The following is a 21,754-nucleotide window of genomic DNA, read 5'->3' on the forward strand; positions in this document are numbered from 1 at the left end:
ATTATAATTAAAAACAAATTATTTTTATTTGTGCCTTCAGAAATTGAATTGTCATTTGAAAAATGCATGTTGTATTTCATTGGGTTGTCTCTGAGTGATAGTAAAATGGGTTTGATGATTTGAACCCGTGTGGATAGATGTGCCCCCCCCCAAAAAATTTATTAAACACCATATAGACAGAAATATTTAACACAGAGATTGGGATGATCTTTTTCTACCCCAAGACCTCCTTTAAGTATGGAACAGCTACCACGAGCATACCTGCCTGCATCATTCTCACCCATGATGTTCACATGTTCTCGTATGCTTACGAGCAAGCGTACGGATCAGTGGCGTGTCTGAGGACAAGCGAAAAGCAAGGTTGAGTCCACCTGTTCTTCCTTCTTGCCCGCTCAAGAGTTGCACCCAAGCGTCTCCTCTCCATGCCTGGATTGGAGATGTGTGGACCCGTCACTGGAGCCCAACTGGCTAACCTCATCAAGAAGGAGCTCATGTTAGGCGAAAGATTTTTCAATCCGTCCTGTGGACAGACTCAACAACGGTTCTAACATGGCTGCAGTCAGAGTCTGCCGCTTTGTGGGCAAGCAGAGTGGCAGAGATACAAGAACTCACCAGCCCTGATGACTGGCGCTACGTAGACTCAGATAGGAATCCTGCTGACAATATCACAAGGGGCAAGAGACTGCATGACCTTGTGAAGCCTAACAGGTGGACGCAGCCCTAAGAAAATTTGCCAGTTAGGCCAATGTTCATTCGGATGACACTTCCTCTGATCTGAAGAAGTCTGCCTTCTGTTGTGTCACTACAGTCACAGTCTTCTACTAGACTCCTCATCCAAGACTTTGATAGTTGTCTGCATCATCCTCGGATGGACTGTTTCGAGTCATTCCAAGTGAGAGGTGGGTTATTTTAAATGTCTCACCACCAGAGGTGTAAACTTACATCTTCTGAACACAATAGACAGTGACTCATTCCTGATGGCTCTCAGGCGGTTCGGTTCATTGCTCGCTGAGGGACACCATCCGAGCTGTCTTCGAACCAGGGAACCAGCTTCCAAGGAAGAGAAAGGGAGCTTGACAGGCATTTACCGCCCTGTCCCTAGAAATACAGCAACAGCTTGCGCCAAGCAGAATATCCATTTTCATTTCAACCTGCCTGCAGCACCCCACTTTGGAGGAGTGTGGGAGATGTAAATACATTCAGTTAAGGCGGCTTTGCACACCACAGTGGAAGCCCCAGGAGAAGTACTGGCAGGACTGTGCTGCTTGAAGTGGAAGGAATCCTCAATTCCAAACCGCTGGGTTATGTCTCATCCAACCTCAAGGACCTTGATCCCGTGATACCCAATGTCCTGCTGATCGAGCGGCAGGATGGATCCTTCCCCGAGATTGTGTATCAAGAGACTGGCCGCCATCACTGGAGGCACTCTCATTTCTGGTCCAGCTTCCTTCAGAACTATCTGCCGAGCCTGCAGACATGCCAGTAATGGCATTCATCTAGAGCCGGTATTACAGAGAGCGCCACTGTGATGCTTGTGGACCCACAGCTTCCAAGAGCTATGTGGCCCATGGCCAGTGGCACCAAGGTCAATCCCAACACTGATGAGCACGCTCACTTTGCAGGTGTGCAGATCAGTGATCATAACTACACCAGACCAGTGGCCAGGTTGGTTGCTCTTCCAGTTCTCTCTGCTGGTGAGAAGGACATCACTACTATCAAGACCAGCCAGCCCTAAATCATTGGAGACTCGGACACCTCTTTTTAGGAGCAAATGTACTTTGTACATTTGGGGGGCGGCTATTAAAAAGGTTCTAAATGTTGATGTTGATTGATATTATACTGTACAGCAGAGGTGGCCAACCAGTCAGAGACTAAGAGCCAAATTTTTTACTGTGTTACTGCAAAGAGCCACACACACACACACACGACCATGCACTCGTGCACATATGCATGCACGCCACCACGAGCTACAGCCGGAGCGCCCGACCATAAATAAAACATTAAGACACAAACACACAAATCTCCCCCACCCCATTTCCTCCTCCCACCGCTCATGGTCGACTTGGGACCAGTCTGCTGGCTCTTGGTTGATTGCGATCCATGTATTGGGCACCCCTGCCCTAAAAACAAAGGTAATTCGCTGACTAGCTTACCAATGAGCACTTAGCGCCGTTGTCTGCGCATGAGCGGTGATTCAGTCATCTGATTGCTTGCCCTCCATGTCAATCAAGTAACGGGATTGATGATAGGCTGACGTAGTACGCTCTGTGTATTAAGCACCGTTGTTTGAATAGCAGCGCCATCGCCGAGGCGTTTTCAACAATTGTCGTGTGAAAGCCCGGGAGCCGCATGGAACCAGCCAAAGAGCCGCATGCGGCTCGCGAGCCGCGGGTTGGTTGGGCAGGATTTATGATGCAATAATTTTCACTCTGGGACAAATTATTTCAGATTTAATTCATTTCAATGGGAAGTGTCGTAGAACAGATTGTAGCTTTTAGGTTACTGTGGGTTAAAGCAATATTTTATAAAGGAGGTCAAATTAACCCTGGAGAACCCAAGAACCCTTTTTTTTCTTTGGAAAATGATGAATTATACATTAAATGACTGCTATATGTTCACTGAACACCAAAATGTTTTTTCAAATATTTAATGCTTTAATCCTAATTTATGATTGGGGCCATATTTGACCCTTTGTGATTTAAGGGTAGGTATTGGAGTAGCAGAATTTATAGGGGCCAAATTTGACCCCGTGGGTTCTCCAGGGTTAAAAAAAAGTGTCTGTATGGATTCCACACTAGAAATAGTCACAGCTGTAATAATTTCAGATGCCATCATTTATCTCTCACACTGTTACCTTAATGTGTGTGATGAGTGCAGGGGAATTGTGTATGCCTGGTGGGACACACTTCTTGTTGGATGGGAGTGACTCAAGTTTGCCCACCAAGTTCCAAAGCCCTTCTAGCTCCAACGGAGTCAAATTAACATTCGCTGGTTTGTCCAACAGCTGTTCTAAAACATCATCTTCACTGACACTCTTATCTTCTTCCACCATATTCTCAAATGCTGGATCTGTGCCAGAGAGTATATTTAAATTAGAGAAGAGGGAAAAAAAAGTTATTTGTTGCTGGATATCTACCATAAAGCAAATGTTTTGTGTTTGGGTTCATACCGATGTCCAGAGACAATTTCTGGAACTCTGGTGTAAGGTAAGAAGTCTTGGTCAGACTGAAGATATAGCGCTCCAACACATACCAGCACATCTCGTAAAAAAATGGGTGACGGAACTTCACTGGAACCTGTGAAAGTAGCATAAGTTCATTGCACAATGCTGAACATATTTCTCCATGTCAGTTTTTCACAGCACTCCTACCCGTGTGCGGTCCTCTATATTGGAAATGTTAAGTTGCATTGGAATGTTAAAGCTGTGAAGGAAGTTTCCACCAAAGACAATAGAATCCACAGGGGTGTAGACTGCATGAATCCAACCTATCAAAAAGTCGATATCAATTTGTGCAAACATAAGATTTATTCATATCTGTGGTTATGTTTACCTGATGGTATGATGAAGGTGCATCCTTGTCGAAGTTCAATCCTTTGGCAGTCAGAAGCACGATCCCCAAGAAAAACATCTGATTGTTTTCCCGACAGCACCCAGTGTTCATATAACTCTAAGTTCTGAGCGGTGGGAGGGATCAACCAGAATACCTGACAACATCAGGTACAGATACATGACTTCAATGTTCATGGGATGCAATAATGGGCCTTTCAATGAACTAATTGGTTGATAGCTAAAGGGAGAATTTTACTGGTAAGAAGAAGAGTGTTCTATGCTCTGTCAATATCTTCGGGACTAATCACCACTATAACTGTCAAAGCAGAGGCTGACAAATTTATTGTATTGTCATGACTGACGTACCTTGCTCCCTCTTAGAACATGGTACCACACGGATGTTCCTCCAAAGTCAATGTGAAAGTCTGTATAGCATCCCTCCACACTCATCAGACAGTACCTGTGAAAGAATACCATACATACATTTTTCAGAAAGGAAACATTCATGTCATGAATAGATAAACAAGGGAGCCATTACTTTTGTACTTTGGGATACTGCATATCGCTGATTGAGTTGGTTGAGTCCCTCTGTCTTTCTTTCAGGTGACGGGGCCACATGTTGTCAACCCAGTCTATAAGATCAAGCTACAAAAGAGGGGGAAAAAAACGCATTGCGTTACAAGTGTACTTCCACGAAACAATAAATTATATAAATCCAATAAATTCTAATTAAAGTAAATGAAATACAAAACAATACAATACATCCTGGTTTATATCACGCTTTCACAACAGCTGCAGCTGTAACAAAGTGCTGAACAAAACAGTTAACATCTTCCGAACCGCTTTATCCTCACTCGGGTCGCGGGGGGTGCTGGAGCCAATCCCAGCCGTCTTCGGGCAGTAGGCGGGGGACAGCCCAAATTGGTTGCCAGCCAATCGCAGGGCACAGAGAGACGAACAACCACGCACGCCCACACTCACACCTAGGGACAATGTAGAGTGTTCAATCAGCCTGCCACGCATGTTTTTGGAATGTGGGAGGAAACGGGAGTACCCGGAGAAAACCCACATCAAGGACAGCCAATAGCTACTTTCCTTACCGATGAGTTGGAAACGCTGCTGGAAGTTAACAGCTGTTAACAGTAGCGAGCAGCTAGCGAGTACAGCGGTTCTTTGGCTGGTTCAATGCGGCTCCTGGGCTTTCACACGACAAGCGTTGAAAATGCCTCAGCAGTGGCAATGCCATTCAAACAACGGCGCTAAATACACAGGACGTACTACGTCAGCCTATCATCAATCTCGTCCGTTAGTTGACTGGCACAGAGGGCAACCAATCAGATGATTGAATCACCACTCATGCGCAAACAACGACGCAAAATGCTAAGCTAGTCAGCGAATTACCTCTGATGTCAAGGCAGGGGTGCCCAATACATCATTTGCACTTGACCAGGAGCCAGAGGACTGGTCCCAAGTCGACCGCAAGGGGTGGGAGGAGGAAATGGGGGAGCGGGGGGAAGAAGACGCATGTGTGCATGTGTGCTTGCACGTGGGAGGATGGAATGCCCATGTGTATGTGGCTCTTTGCAGAAACACAGTAAAGAAAATTGCTCTTTGTCTCTGACTGTGAGGGCAAGCCTCCTCGCTGCCCATCTTCAAAACCCTCCTCAAAACTCACTTGTATTCTTTGGCATTCGACTCAGCATGACTTAGATTTGTTCTTGGTTTTACTGTTTGGTGCTTTCTACCGCCTTTATTACCGATTTGTCTTACTGTTTATTGTGCATGTTAAATTGCTCCATGTACAGCACTTTGTATGCAGCGATGGCTGTTTGAAAGTGCTCTATAAATACTGTTGACTTGACTTGACTGGTTGGCCACCCCTGGCTGAGAGGAAACGATCCAAGAAATACCATTTTCCACCAATGAAGTACCAATGAAGAGCCACTCACCATTTTGCCATTAAAAGTACACACCAGGGGTGAGGATATTTTCAATGCTCGTCAGAGTTTGAGAGGCGTTTTACTGACTTTGCATCCATTGAGCCTACAGCCAGCTATGTGTTATCCATTTGGTGCAAATATTGACGTTGGTGACTTTGCCGCCAAAGTCAAATCACTTTTCGACTTTGAAAGCCCCACCCTTGAGGATGAGATTCTGAGATTGCAAAATGACACGAGGATCAAAACCAGGCCACATAGGTAGGAAGTGATTTCCTTTTTTCAGAGATCTACCTGTTTCGTAGCTGTTTTTTTCTGTTTGGTTCATATTTGGTTCTATGTGGGACTTTTCGTGTTTTAATTAATGTGTGTGTGTGGTGGGGGGGGGGGGTCAGATGTTGACACTGGACTGGTAGATCTCTGGAGGTTAGCTCCTTGAAAGTAGACCTTGGAACAAAAAAGGTTGGGCACCCCTGATGTAGAGCATAATCAACGTCTTGAGGCTTTTCAAATAAATTTCCAGTTGGATTCATTCAACTACCTTCATGCATAACATAAAACGTAAAAAAATGACATTCCTAGTCTAGTTCGGGAATAGTAGTACTCAGTAGTAATAGTAACAGTACTTAGTAGTCGTAATGTCACTTAGCTGTGCTAATTTGTAATCGTAGTATTTAGTAATCGTAGTGGTAGTAGATAGTAGTAGTACTCCATAGTACTAGAAGTAGTATTTAAGAGTAGTACTTCATAGTAGTAATGATATTCACAGCAGTACTAAGTAATTTAGTAGCAGTAGTAGTCAAACTAAGAGTATTTAACTCAACTCAACAGTATTTATAGAGCACTTTAAAACCACCACTGTATCCAAAGTGCTGTACATGGAGCAAATATATATACAACAATTAAAAATAAAACAAATTAATAACGAAGACAGTAGAACGCACAAAACAGTAAAGTTAAGATCAAGTCTGAATCATGCCGAGTCAAAAGCCAAAGAATAATAATAATTAATACTAATAGTACTTAGTAGTAGAAATAATAGTACTTAGTAGTAATTGTAGTACATCAGTACAACTAACAAGTCATATAACTTTGTAGTACTACTTAGCTTAGTAGCAGGAAAACGTAGTAGTAGTAGTAGTACTAGTAATAATAGTAGGAGTAGTAGTAGTGCTTAGTGGCAGTAGTAGTACTTACTAGTAGTAGAACTTAGTAGTAGGTGAAGTACTGCATAGTAACATCAGTACTTAGAGGTCGTAGTAATACTTAGTACAATAATACCTGTAGTTTTTAGCAGCAGTATTCGTAAGATCATTAGGAGTACTTAGTGCATGGACTGAAGAAACCTTTTCTCTCTTTCAATTGAGATCAATGAGCAGATGGACGTAGTGTCCTTTGACATCAACCTCTGCAGAGGACAAAATCCCCTCAAGGAACACTATCTTCCCAAGAACAAACTTGGGGTCACAGCATCAAGGAGCTAAAGGAGATAATCCATAAAATTGAACACGTGTTCTGAATCTGAGATGAAAGAGCTCAACCACGAGGTCAAAAGACATCAAGATTTCCAAGCTATAAGAATAAAGTGAAGAAATTTATTCAGGTCAAGTGTCAAGCACCTTAGCACGGTCTGAAGAGGATGAGATAAGCACATTATTGAAAACATGGAGAAATGAAATTAAATGTACATTTTGTTTTTTTAGTTCATATATTTATTCATTGATGTACATACTGTGGAAGGTCTCTTGACCAGATTTTCCATCTTTGTGTGGCTAAACTCCAGGCTGATGACATTGTAGAGCTTCTCTCGCTGAGATGGAGAACTCTCATAGTACCGTGTCCACTGGGCCATGGACATCTCTATCCCCTTCTGAGTGCTTACATCCATGACATCAATCATACGTCTGCTACCTGAATAGAGAGTGAAAAATCAATGACTGTATATTGACCTGGAAATCAATTTTTTTTGGTTTAATTAGTACTTATTGAAAACTATTTTACCCAAAAGAATTGTCTTGTCAGTTGGTTTTACATTTTCACAGCTGGACTCATTGTGCTCCATATATAAAACCAAAGAAGCCGACCACACACGCAAGGATGCTATCCCCAATCACCACCTCCAGGAAAATTGAGGATGTTGTGTCAGCAGTCTTTGCAGCCAAAAACAAAAACAATGCCAGAAAGATTAAGAAATCCTATATTTTCTTTATTATGCCCGAGCAGCAAATGATGCAAGGTCTCATTTGTTTTTGTCAAAATTATTATGAGTAGTATTAGGATAAGTAAAATAATTAGTATTCGTATGGCCCCCGGAGTGACCGCTGCAAGATCTCTATTATAACTGAAATTATTTCAAAGGCCTGAGCAGTGCCTTCGACAAGGTCCTTATTATTAGGGCCTGAGCAGTGACCACTGCAAGGTCACAATTTTTTTTGTAGAAATTATTGTAATTATTATTAGGGCACCAGCAATGACGCCGGTGGGGCCCCCGATTGTTTTTTGTACAAATTATCATTATTTTTTCTATTATTATTATTATAATATTTTTATTATATCGGAATTTGGGGAACCTAAACATATGGTCTGATGAAAATTTGATATTTTCAAGTCGTCATAAGCGATGAAAAGTGGAAAAATAAAAACAAAACAAACAAAAAGGCATACAAAAAAAGTCCATTGCAGCCAAAGTCTAAAATAACCAGGAAGTGTGTCCTGAATTTTGATGGTCAATTTTTGCACATTTGCAGGGGTCATACTTTTGCATATTGTCCGAAAGAACTCATCCAAATAACTTCAAAGCTAGGCTGAGACAACACCAGGAGAAAAAAATCTTGACTTTTCAAAATACTACATGGGCATCAAAGATTGCATTTAATATTTCTTTCGCCACAAAGGAGGAAATGCTGAACAATTCCCCTGCACATGCTCCCAAAAATCCCAAACCTGGCATGCATATATATGCAATGTTTCAGTAATTGTGTGTTTATGGTAACAAATAGCAATATATTTAACAATAAAATTTGAAAAAAATATATTAACATTTATTTTTCTGAATATCAACTTTGGCACGTAAAACATCATGCATTTAGAACGAATGAGTGTTCGGGAATAGAGTAAAAATTAAATACATGTAGAACATGTTTGTTTTTTCTTCTTTCTACCCACATTCTTGCTGCTGGAGGCTGTAAACGTCCCCAGTGTGGGACAAATAAAGGATATCTTATAACATTTTATATATAACGTATAAATAATACAAAATAATTACAACTGTCGACATTTGAAGCAAAAGTCTTTGCAATGAAATGCATGTGGAACAAAGTTAAACAGTAATACCTACAAAGAAGATAATGTTGTTGGTCTTGGAACTAGGCGGTATGACGATATGCATCATGATGACGATAGAAATGACTCTCTCGTGTCATATTCCTCCTACCATGCTAATCACCAATCACGGCTTGGCTTGCGAATGTCACATGAGCCGTGATTGGTTGTTACAAGACCCCTGAGCACTTGATATTTTCAGTCAATGGCAAGTCGCAAACTACATTTTTAAAGGTGTCAAGTATTACTTGAAAAATAATGAAGTTAATAAATGTATTGAAGACAAAGGAACTTTTTAACTTTTTACTGCTGAAAATTGCTAAGTATCCCTATAATTATTAGGGTATACGATGAATTGCACTTGCAATATAATAGCGATTTGATCGTCAGAATCAGAATCAACTTTATTGGCCAAGTATGTAGAACACACAAGGAATTTGTCTCCGGTATAACACGCTGCATTATTATCATCATAAACAAGGACATGACAAATAAGTATGGAAGGACATTTCGTAATGTAAGTGAACCGTAGTGCGGTGGTACCGCCCAGTGACAACTGTGAGACAATGTGCAAAGTATCAAGCAGAGCTAAAGTGATCAGTGGTAGAATACAATACTATGACAGTTGTACAGTTAGTTGGTGCAGAGGTCTCCCAAGTTCCGGTTCAAATTGGACAATTGTAACATGTAGGGTACACACATGTACTCAGCTGACGACGTGCATCAGCGATTTGTTTTGACAGATGACGGGGGCCCTTTGGTGGGCCCTCCTAACTTTAAGGGTTTAAATGATAATTACTTTAATGAGAGCGGGGCGGAGGGGTTTAGGGGGGTTCACAGAAGGCAAAGCTAAAGCAGCTACGCTAGCTTGCAGCCGTGTTAGCTTTCAGTGTGTGTTCCGCCTCATGAGAGATTGAGGCAAGTATCTAAAATGTAGTGATCTTGTCAGCACTCTATCAGCTTCTCTGCACTCCGCATGGCTTTCATGACAAAATGGAAACACATTTTACTTGTGTTTTTCAGTTACTCTTAACACTGACATCATATACTTCAATACGTTGCGTGCTGTTTGCTCACTTATTGTTCAAGTGAGTGTAAACAAGGGAACAAAATTATTGCAAAATTACAATGTTTATTCCACATGGCAATTTGACATGTTGGTACAGATTTTAAGAAGGATTATGGAAGTTGACACCCATGATTTGCTTTTGCAGGCCACATAAAATGACTGGATCTGGAACCGGGCCATAAGTTTGAAACCTGTGCAATTGTTCGGTGTTTTAATTTCAGCTCGGCAGAGCAAAATATGGGCACACCTGGTATTAATACAGTACTACACATTTGCAATACGAGAATGAAGTTATGGCTTACCAACAAACATCTTGACATCACTAACACTGAAGCTTGGATCAGGCATCCTATGAAACAAGAAAAAAATATGTTACTATGCTCACTTTATACAACAATTTATGAGCGTTACAAGTGGAGGGAAGAGTAGCAGAGAGAAGTGAAGAAAAAAGCGGGGGGAAAAAAACATACTTGAGTCCTAGTCCATCAATTTTCTCAAAGATTATTGGGTCTCTCAGGCCACTTCTTTGGATGAGCTCATATGTTAAATCTGAAAGACAAGACATTTCAAATCCAAATGTTATATGCTATATATTTTAGATAGTGCTGTCAAGCGATAAAACAAATGGGCACTTAATTAGGGTCTGTAATTAATTAGTCTAATTAATCTATATTTTAATCTCATCTAAAAATGACTGAGAAAACCCCTATTTTCTTTTTAAATTCGTCACATTATTGAGGCAGATCAAAAGATTTTAAAAAAGTGGCATTATAAAGTATTTTATTGTTTTTCAGCAGACGTGGACAGATGCAGTCCGAGCCATTTACTTTCTGCTATATTTGAGACTAGTCAAATTCCTACCTGCAACCTTTAGTTTCGACTACGAGGGGGAATATCAATGTTTTGTTTGTTTTTGTAAATCTCCAAAGAATGACAAAATAAAAATAAAATCGAATATCAGGTCCTTAGAAAGTGCTTAGGTTAACATATCAAAAACAGTAAGAACAAATTTCTGAGCAATACAAGTAGTCAACACTGAACTTGCTTCAGATAATAAACAATAAAACAGACCCTTAAATCACAGTGGTGTAAATCAGCACTTCAGAAATAACACTGTTCATCATGACAAACTAAAAGCGCTGAAATAAACATCAATCACTTCTAGTAGTCTATAGAGGACACATCAACTATGCCTCGTACGTGGGGTGTTCTCAAGTTTAGTTTGCCGAAGCGCTTTGCTATGTATGGCTCGCTCGCTATATTGCTAACGCTTTCGGTGCTAACGTTAGCCGTGGCTACACTCATGACTGGGTGCTTTGCATTGATGTGGGAGGCTAAATTTGAGCTGCTTCGGTGGTACGCAAACTCCTTCTTACAAATTCGGCACAACACTCTACCTTTATCAATTGTGTCGTCAGGGCGTTTTTGGAATGTAAATTTTCCATTCATTGTGCCGAGAACTTTCACATCCTGCTCCATTTTCATCTCTCCACTCCTCAACGCTGCTTACTAAGCCCGCCCAACTCCAATGGGAGCCTATCAGCTTCGGCTAAACAAGCCCCAACCTAATGGCAGCCAATCAATGTCCGCTTCAGGCTGTGACTGAGAGTTGTTTCCCCACCCTCAACAACTCGAACACATGAAGCCAACACATCTAAAGGGCTTAGAAAAAGGCAACCCACCGACAGAAACAATAAAGGCAGAGATTAAAATCTAGATTAACATGATAAAATAAATAACGCACTAAATGTTCTGTAATTAATTAATCGCAATTAACGCGATAGTTTGACACCTCTAATTTGAGATAGTATTTTTAATCACTTCCAACAAATACAACACTGTACAGTGTTCACACAAACGACCGGCGGACTTCAAGGAAAAGATGGCCACCTTCCGCTCATACTGCCGTAAAAAGATTGCCGACAAACACATCCAACCCAACCACATCACCAACATGGATGAGGTACCGCTCATTTTCGACATCCCGGTGAACCACTCCGTGGAAAAGAAGCGGACCAGCACGGTAACGATACGCACAATGCGGCACGAGAAGTAAACTTTGACTGATGGACAGAAACACCTTCTGTGATTTTTAAGAGAATGAGGCTTGACGAAGGAAATGCAACCGCTGGAAATCAGTGTAAACGGAGCGTTCAAAGTGCAGTTGTGAGCGGTGTGGACCGATGAATGACAGATGGCGAACACAGCTTTACAAAGACTGGGAGGGGCATCGGGAGAGTTACGCCATAATTTATGAATGGAGCGTAGTTGCTTGGACAAAGATTGAGCCTGCTCTTTTGTATTAACTAACACACACACACACACACACATACTGTATGTATATGTATATATATATATATATATTTTTTTTTTTTTTTCTGCTTTGCATTGTTCCGGTTGTTCATTTCAGATACAGATGAGGACTGATTTATTTGTGGATGAGGAAAGTAATGCGAGTACAGTGTTAAATACTTCAATAAAGTCCAACCCAACTCAGTTTTGTTCCTGCTGCCTTTTTAAAAATATGCGCTAGCGTGCATGTGTGCTACCGTATTTTTTAAGAGAGCGCATATTTTACCATACCTGCGTCCAATAATTCAGTGTGTTATGCATGTGTTAAATACAGAAATAGCAGCCGTCTGTAACTGACACTGCGCCTCTTAATCAAAGTTGCCGACCACTGGCTGAGTAGAACATCTGAGATTTGTTGGGCGGGGTAGGGGGCGGTTCGTCGTTCGTTAATTCGTCACATTCTGGTTATAAGAGGGAATGCACACTTGTGCAACCACATTATTTCAATTGTTTATGTTTACCTGTACTTCTTCTATTTTCCAATTGAGTTTTACAGGTTATACGTCACATTCATGGTAGGGAAACAAACAAAAGATTTGTTTTTCTATGGTCTCACAATGTTATATCACAAGAACTTAGTATTAATCAGAGGTGTTCAGACTTTACATGCACTATAATTATACACATTGGATATAAAGTGGGACAATTTGAGATGTGAATGGAGAGAGCAGACTATGTTAACTTGATGACTATGTGCATGTAAAATTACCGTATTTTCCGCACTAAAAGGCTTCCATTTTCTTAAAAGCTCACAACGCGCCTTAAAATCCGATGCACTTTGTGTATGGTTATTACGGTAATATGTCGACCCCCCCCCCAAAAATGGCTCCTTGCTGGAGACATGCTTACAACGTAGAGTTCAAACTTAAGGCGATCGGGTTACGCAGTTGCACACAGAAATAGAGCAGTGGCAAGAGAGTTCAATGTTAACGAGTCAATGTTATAACTTGCTGTTGGTTAAATGAACTGTGTCGCTGCTTTATTAGATAAGTTTTGCTGACATTTGATTGTTCTGTAGCAACGCCACTCAACAACTAAGCTTAGCTGTTGTCGTTTGTTCAAAGCTTCTTTGATCTGTGATGTAGTTGCGTCGGTGCCGATTGATTGAACCACGTGCGTATGTGCTCGCGCTCAAGCGCGCACAGCAGAGAGCAGCAGACTGTGGACTGCTGAGGCGCGCTTCACTCGAGTGGCATTGCTACAGTTCTGTTGGTATTTCCTTGATCGTAGCTTCATCTAGTGGATGCATTGTAGATTGCGTCTTGTCGTGCGGTGCGTCCAATATATGAAAAAAATTACAAAATAGGCCATTCATTGAAGGTGCTCCTCATAATCCAGTGCCCCTTTTAGTGTGGAAAATATGGTAGAATGTTTCAATTCTAACAGGTGTAATCTTCAAACTGTACTTCTCTACCTTTTCCTTGCATGCGAACGATCCGATCAGAGTTGAACCTCTGGCAGTGGACTTTTTCCTCCAGATTAAACGTTCTCCTTCCATCAATCTCTTCATCTGAGATAACATCCTCTTGATAACGCCGCCGTGTACCAGTTCGCTGAAGAGAAACATAAATCATAGTTGGGGAAAAAAAAATATATATATATACATATACATACAGTATGTGTGTGTGTTAGTTAATACAAAAGACATGACAAACCCCCCAAAATTGCATTTAGACAATCTGCAACAATAGAATAGAATTGTGCAAAAATGAACTCATTCAGCGAGAGAGAGAGGGAGAAATGTTTGCAAAACAAACTTTGACACCAATGTTTTTTGCATTTATGACAGTTCAAAGATCTGTACAAAATTCTTTTTTAGGATGACTGACTGGATTTCAAATTGGAGAGCATCAGGCTGAGACCTACTGTACATCTGGAAAAAATTGCCAGGTCTATGAAGATGTTCTGAACAATTCCTGTTTTCAGAACAAGTTTTCATAAATTATCGCTGCCAATACATCTACGATTATAAAAGCATTTACTGTGTTTCTGCCAGTTCATATCAACTGTGATCTTAAAGTGATCAATGTTGAAGACGGGATTATGGATTTTGCACCAGAGAGACTATCGTGCTTTGCGCATTGTCTCACATTGGTGAGGCGTTAGATCAGTTTCCACTTTAAGTCAATTGTTCCACTTCACGGGCAAAGGTCTCGAGATTTTTTTTTACTCCATTGGACCAGTAAATAATATTTCATGTGCAGAATGCAAACATTATTGTTTCTGCAATTATTAGTCTTCATAGAATTGTTATGATTAGTCGTGTGGTTTGTTGTCAAAACAGACACCGTACAGTGGTAGTAAAAACCTGTGCAGATGCATAGATGAGACAAAAATGCTCAATTAAATTAAAATATGTGTCATATCAATTTACTTTTGAATGCCCCTTTTCACCATTTAATCAACAGAATCTGACCACTTTGATCAATAAAATAGAAACAAAGTGGTGCACAAGAGGAAAAGAGGGTATATCTAAGGTAAACTAGTACTCAGCAAATAGTGGATTTAAACCATGGTTGCATACTTCGTTTTTCTCTATCTAAGGTAAACTAGTACTCAGCAAATAGTGGATTTAAACCATGGTTGCATACTTCGTTTTTCTATGTTGATTTTGTTGGTCCTTCTTGCGCGGATGTCTCTCTACGGTTTTGTGTAGACATCATTTCGGATGACTCCACTTGGTTCGATGACAACACTGGAGACGTTTTATTTTCGCTTGGTCGCTACCACTGCACCGCTGAACTTCACCGTCACTGTCAGACGAACACAGAGAAGCTCCACCCGCTTTATTTATATGGACATGGAACACGGTAACCTTCCACACAAAATAGTTCCAAACAAGTAACAATCGCGTCAGTGGCATACATCGTATTCGACAGGCTGCCTGCTCTTTATTCACCAGTGGCTCATCAACCGAGTCTCTTATTTCTCTCCTGAAACAGTGTCTTCTCCCGCTTGGTGTACCTTAGCCTTCTCCGCTATGTACAATCTCTGTACACAGTAATGGAGGCTCTCGTGGCAATCTGCAGGGAATGCAATCAACCATTGTGGTAATCAACTAGCGATTTACGGGCGACTCTGTGATACATATATATATATATATATATATATATTCATTCATTCATCTTCCGAACCGCTCTATCCTCACTAGGGTTGCAGGGGAGCTGGAGTCTATCCCAGCTGTCTTCGGGCAGTAGGCGGGGGACACCCTGAATTGGTTGCCAGCCAATCGCAGGGCACACAGAGACGACATATATATATGTATATGTATATATTAGAGCTGTCAAACGATTAAAATATTTAATCTAATTAAAAACGCAACTGTCATAATTAACTCAAATGAACTAAAAATTAATCGTGATTACTCACACATTTTTTATCATTTCTGAATTTCCTTTTATATTTTTGTTGTCCTATTTTTCCCCCATTTTAATGCTCTCATCAACATGGAATCATGAATCAGTTTTCTAGGTGCAAAATGCAAATATTTACTGAAATAATTTCAATTTTCAATTTTACATGAACATTTTTCACTTGGAGCAGTTATTCACACATAATCTCTCACACAATATTACTGGCCCATCAACAACAGTGAAAAAAATATTTTGTCACACAACAGCTGCTTTAACAGCTCTTTTTATGGAATCAAAACAGAGCAATATAACATTATAAAGTGCACATCTAAGGTAAACTAGTACTCAGCCTATAGTGGATTTAAGCCATGGTTGCATACTTCGTTTTTCTCAAGTTTGCTTTGAACACAGCAGTCAGTCTATGTTGATTGTGTTGTTCCTTCTTGCGCGGAAGTCTCTCCACGGTTTTGTGCAGACATAATTTCGGATGACTACACTTGGTTAGATGACAACACTGGAGACGTTTTATTTTCAGCTTGGTCGCTACCACTGCACCGCTGAACTCTTGACATGCCTCAGCAGCGCACCGTCAGACGAACACAGAGAAGCTCCACCCGCTTTATTTATATGGCCACAAAACACTGTAAACTTCCACACAAAATAGTTCCAAACAAGTAACAATCACGTCAGTGGCATACATCGTATTCGACAGGCTACCTGCTCTTTATTCACCAGAGGCTCATCAACCTAGTCTCTTATTTCTCTCCCGAAAGAGTGCCTTCTCCGCTACGTACAATCTCTGTACACAGCTTGGAATGGAGGCTCTCGCTGGCAATCCGCAGTGGAGTCGTTAGACGCAATGCAAATGATTTCAGCTTGAGTCGAGCTGTGGACAATGTTGACAGCCTTGCATGCAGTTTTATTTTCGCTAGGTCGCTACCACAGCTCTGAAAAAGGGAGAGCTGTGGTGTTAATTTTTTTTTTTAACTTTCTCAACAAATACAGGTACGTCTTTGTCTTGTCTCCATGCCTTCTTCCGTTCGACTCGAGAGGCGTTCAAGACCGCCTCCGAAAAACGTAAACGATTACTTCAATAAAACTACAAAAATTGTAAATAATACATTAAAACTGAAAAGCAAGCGAGGATATCACAAAATAAATGCTATAGCCTCCCCCCCCCTACAGAATTTATATTGTGATTTCATCATTTGTGAATAAACAACTACTACTGACATCTGATCGTACTGTTGGAGCTACGATCAAGGAAATGGCAATGCGTTTTTCAGAGGCGGTCATGAACGCCTCTCGAGTTGACCGGAAGAAAAGAAGGCACGCAGACGGACAAAGCGCACCTGCATTTGTTGAAAAAAGGAGAGCTGTGGTTGTGGTTTTATTATTTTTATAAACGCTGACTTTATTCATGGTTTTCACAGTCTCAGCAAATACAAGTACTGTATGTCTTTGTCTCCGTGCCTTCTTCCGTTCCACTCGAGAGGCGTTCATGGCCGCCTCCGAAAAACGTAAATCAATTATTACTTCAATGAAACCACGAAGAAAATCAAGCGAGGAAATCACCAAATAAATTCTGTAGGGGGATATAGAATTTATTTGGTGATTTCCTCGCTTGATTTTCTGTTTTGATGCATTATTTTCAATTTTCGTAGTTTCATTTAAATACAGTAATCGTTAATTTACGTTTTTCAGAGGCGGTCATGAACGCCTCTCAAGTTGAACGGACGCCTCTCGAGTTGAATGGAAGGAGCATAACACTATCTAATGGAGGCATTGTAAATTGCGCCTTACAATGTGAAGCGCCCAATGAATGAAATTTCTTTTACAAAATAGCCATTCATTGAAGGTGCGCCTCATAATCCAGTGCGTCTTTTAGTGTGGAAAATACGGTAACATCTCTCTCTCATCGGGACAATTGTAGATTACATTATTTTACACCTTGAACGAATAAACCCTAAAGTAATGGCTGAAACTATGGACTCTCTCTCTGCAACCCTATGCTACGGTATGAGGTAACATCCCACCATCCATTTTCTGAACCGCTTTATCCACACAAGTGCAGTCTCGTCCATATTAAAAGTTTGGGGGGGGGGGGGGGATATTACTCGGCCTTGATTAGATTTTTCAAATCAGCTTTCAACTTTTCGGCAGATTCCTTGTCTGAACTGGCTGCCTCCCCATGACGAATCAGGGAGTGTATCCCACTTCTTTTCCTCAACTTTTCAAACCATCGTCTGCTTGCTTTAAAATCAAACTCTTCAAGGAGCAATGCAGGGATGGCAATGGCTAGTGATGAAAAAAGCGGAAAAGGGCGTGGCCTGGACGGGGCGACCAATCACAACAAGTAAGACATCATACACGTCCAATCACAGGGCTGTTTACAATCGGAAGATGGAAAGACTGATCGGGAGAGCTCGTGAAAACTCGACGATAAGGTACCTGACCCCCCCTAAAATTTTCTCAACGGATTTAGACGATTCACAAAAATGATCAATTTAAGAAATAAAACGGCGGATTTCCGCATATCCACGGAAATTTGCCATCTCTGGCAATGCTAGGATCCTTTTTCTCAAATCTCCATACAATTGTCTTGCTTTGCCACAAATCGTATCTTGACTAAGACTGTCCCCTGCTAGCTGTTTCTCATTTATGAAAATAAGCAAATGTTTCTCCACTTCCTCTTATATTTGTGGCCTTTTTTGCGAAACACACAAGATCCTTTAGCCACATCAGTGACTTTAAGATGGTCTTTCTTTTTTCGGATGCTGCTGATCGTCGATTTCGGCAGCGCCGAACTCCTTAGTCAACACAGACACACGTACACTTGATTAATTTCGCTATCAAATCTTTCTAAAATTCAATAGTTTTGTGCACTATTTTCCTCATCTTTACTACTTCCACTTGTTTTCTTTGGTGCCATGATTAGGATACACAATGCAGAGATAACAGTCAGATTTGCGAAGATGTCAACAAACACAATGCTTTTAAAAAAAAAAATCTTTCTTGAACACGTCTGCTCACATTGGACGCTCTTTTTCTTTATCTTTATTGAACACGTCTGCTCACAATGGAACGCTCCACGAGGGAGCGTCACTTCCTCATCTAAGGAAGGCAAGAGGGGTCGAGTGGTGCATTCAAGCACGCTCAGTTTGATTGAGAACCGATTTTCGGTCGTAATCCGAGGCTTAAAAACTCAAAATTGTTGGTCGAAAAACAATTTGGGCGAGAACAGAGACGTTCGAAAACCGAGGTTTGACTGTAGTTCTTTTTTTGTAGCTTAAAGATAGACAAGGTGTTTTGTTTTACACCATAGTATGTCAGCTAAAATGTATGGTATGGTAGCTAAAATGTATGGTAGCTAAAATGAGCGATATAATATCCTTTTCTCTCTGCAACCATACTAATTTTCACTTACAAGATGTTTTGCAATCAAATTGTCTAGTTTGTGTGCAAATAATTTTTCTAGATTTTTTGAGCACTGTGATAGAAACAGCAGTTTGTATACAGCGGTGGTTGTTCTTCAGTGCTCTGTCAACACTGCCGAGTTGGGGTGATACAAGACAGTTGTATGTCCTCTACCGGGCCGCGGGCAGCACAGAGACAGACAAAGCTCTTTTTATTGGGGTTTTATTTTGCTGAGTGTTAGTCAACCTCCCACCTCGTCGATTACCTTCCAATGTGACATTGGGCTGGGTGGTTAAATGATTGAGAATTGTAATACTAAGTGACCAGCTGTGAGCACATTGACTCCATTAGACGTGGTGGAAATTTGAGTGACTCTAGCCAATCGTAGTCCCGCTTCTAACATTGGTTTGCAAGTTGAAATAAACAGAATTCGCCAATAAATAAAAGAAGAAGCCATAGACAGAAAAGAATAGGAACAAACTGACCAAATGTACAGCCAAACGCGCAGCTGACAGGCAGCCATCACTTCCAAAGATAAAGCTATTTTGACAAGAGAAGTCTTCCCCCAATGGCATTTCCAGAGCAACGTGGAGGAGGAAGCTGTTGTGTGTGGTATGTCGTCAAAAACAAGGCAATAAAAGAAACCCGTTGAATCATTCGAACAAGTAGCACACAAGTGATTTAAGTGGAGAGCATGAAAATGCGAGCAGAATTTGCACGGCATGCCGACGTAAACATTCGCAGTTAGTCGCTAGCAGTCGCCATTTACAAAATACTTTGCAAGCAAAATAAAAGACTGAATCAGAGTACAATAAGCATGTTCGCTGTATTTCCGTCCCCATTTTTTCATGACCTTTTGTGAATATACGTAGAGGTTTGTCATTGTTTTGCGGGGAAATGATATCTTTAGCCTGGACAGGACCTTTTTATTTTTTTACCAGTTAACTATTTTCACCGTTCGTCCTTCCCCTGAATTGGAGAGGTGGTTTGGTGATGATGACCCAATTGAATTGAATGTGCGTGTGAATGGTTGTTTATCTACATGTGCCATGTGACTGGCTGGCGACCAGTCTGATGTACCTGCATATCGCCCAAAGTTATCTGAAATAGTTTCCAGCACACCGGGACACTAATTCATTCATAAAAATCGAAAGCCAAAATTGAAGCCATAACAGTTACGACCGAAAGATCTCGGCACGCTGCGATCGTTATCCAGTCACACGATCAACTAATGAAATGGCACATCACCCTCAAAATTGCAAAACCCTAATTTGTCAATAATTCAAATTATGCTCCAATGTATTGCAGACCATAATATTTGGATATTCTTACCCCCATGTTCTCGCGCGTTGGACCCTTTTAACTACTGTATTACTGTTGTTGTCGACTTCGTCGTCATCGTCGACTTCTTCTTTGTCGCCCGCTTCTTCTACTTCTTCTTCTCCGTCGTCGCTGCTATCCTTGACTTCGTTGTCGTCTTCTTCTTCCTTCGTCTTCTTTCCTTCGTCTTCTTCTTCTTCGTTGTCGTCGTCTTCTTCTTCGTCCTCCTTCTCCCTTCTCCCTCCCACTTCCGCTCCTCTTCTTCTTCTTCTTCTTTTTACTTTTGAAACAACAATCTTTATTGAACAAGTCAAATTACAAATCACAGATCACAGAACTAAACGAATAAGTTATTAATGCATACACAGTATCAACTGAGATAAACAAAGAAGAGCCAGGGGATTTCAAACGAAAATTCCAAATAGAGAGCATAAAGTCAGAGTTTTAACAGCTTTCTCGTTTTTGGAAACCATAATAGAATACAAATATTGCTTTGATTCTGTTTCAAAAATTAAGAAAAGAGGTTTTGAATGACTACATCTAGACTTGTGGATATGGAACTTAGCGTGATTATTAAATTTATAATGAAGACTTGTTCAGTCTTTTTTCCCCTCATTTTTGAAGAAGCCAAACAGTATATTTTTCCAGTATATCGTAAAGTCAGAGTCAATATGTTCAATAATCAATCGGGATATAGCTTTGCAAATTTTTTTAGTATACGGGCATTGCCAGAACAAGTGAACCATCGTTTCAAGGGACACAAAACGAACAATCAACAGAGATGTCTTTCTTGAACTTAAGAAGATAATGCTTGGTGGGATAGTACTTGTGTATCATTTTAAAAGAGATTTCCCTTACTTTATTAGTCAGGAGGTATTTGTTTGGAAGAGACCAGATTTTTTCCCAGTGTAGATTATCAACAAAACCAGACCAGTAAGAAATAATATTCGGGGTTGTCAAAATATCAGGGAGCGTATGTTACGGTTGTTATTTCTGACTGATGACGTTTGATAGGATTTTCCAATAGCGGTCAATTTGGGGTCCAGGGTTGGTATGCAGGTTGTTTTTTCCGCCCCTTTCAAGAGGGTCAAAATTCCGGAAGGAATAACATCCATGACTGTAGCAAATTCCTTTGGGGTGACAGGTAGGTTAGATGTATTGAAAAATTCTGAGTAACTTAAAAGAAAACCTTGATTATTGATTAATTTATTGACCAGGATTATTTTATTCTTGAACCAATTAGGGAGAAAAATGATCTATTCTTGTATAAGATGTAACGGCTATTCCAAATAAAGCATTTATGAGGGGGAAATTTATGTTGATATATCAAAGAACAAGCCAAAAGTATTTGTGTGTGGAAATTGGATAAAGCCAAGGGATTTTTTTCTATTTTGTAGTCACATAAAAGTACAAAGTTAAGACCACCAAGTTGAGA

General features: G+C 40.6%; 1 protein-coding gene across 3 annotated transcripts in view; it reads right to left on the minus strand.

Moving 5' to 3' along the window:
• Window positions 1-20,494, minus strand: part of kdm2aa (lysine (K)-specific demethylase 2Aa) — a 58,555-nt gene extending 38,061 nt beyond the window's left edge. For 2 of the 3 annotated variants that reach the window (XM_086119433.1, XM_086119431.1), the window contains exons 1-11: window positions 20,332-20,494; window positions 13,644-13,782; window positions 10,348-10,426; window positions 10,180-10,226; window positions 7,220-7,398; window positions 4,089-4,195; window positions 3,917-4,010; window positions 3,552-3,705; window positions 3,371-3,486; window positions 3,170-3,296; window positions 2,855-3,069 (exon numbers count right to left, since the gene is read on the minus strand). In XM_086119433.1, the coding sequence (XP_085975559.1) occupies window positions 2,855-3,069; window positions 3,170-3,296; window positions 3,371-3,486; window positions 3,552-3,705; window positions 3,917-4,010; window positions 4,089-4,195; window positions 7,220-7,398; window positions 10,180-10,226; window positions 10,348-10,426; window positions 13,644-13,782; window positions 20,332-20,337 (1,263 nt within the window). In that variant the 5' untranslated portion in view covers window positions 20,338-20,494. Of the gene's footprint in view, window positions 1-2,854; window positions 3,070-3,169; window positions 3,297-3,370; window positions 3,487-3,551; window positions 3,706-3,916; window positions 4,011-4,088; window positions 4,196-7,219; window positions 7,399-10,179; window positions 10,227-10,347; window positions 10,427-13,643; window positions 13,783-14,820; window positions 15,169-20,331 lie in introns of those variants that run through there. The other variant, XM_086119432.1, reaches the window with a different exon arrangement.
• Window positions 20,495-21,754: the final 1,260 nt, after the last annotated feature.

The sequence above is a fragment of the Hippocampus guttulatus genome, chromosome 9 (assembly GCF_054856545.1).
Source record: "Hippocampus guttulatus isolate MCC_2025c chromosome 9, RoL_Hgut_1.0, whole genome shotgun sequence".
In the NCBI taxonomy this organism is placed as follows: domain Eukaryota; kingdom Metazoa; phylum Chordata; class Actinopteri; order Syngnathiformes; family Syngnathidae; genus Hippocampus; species Hippocampus guttulatus.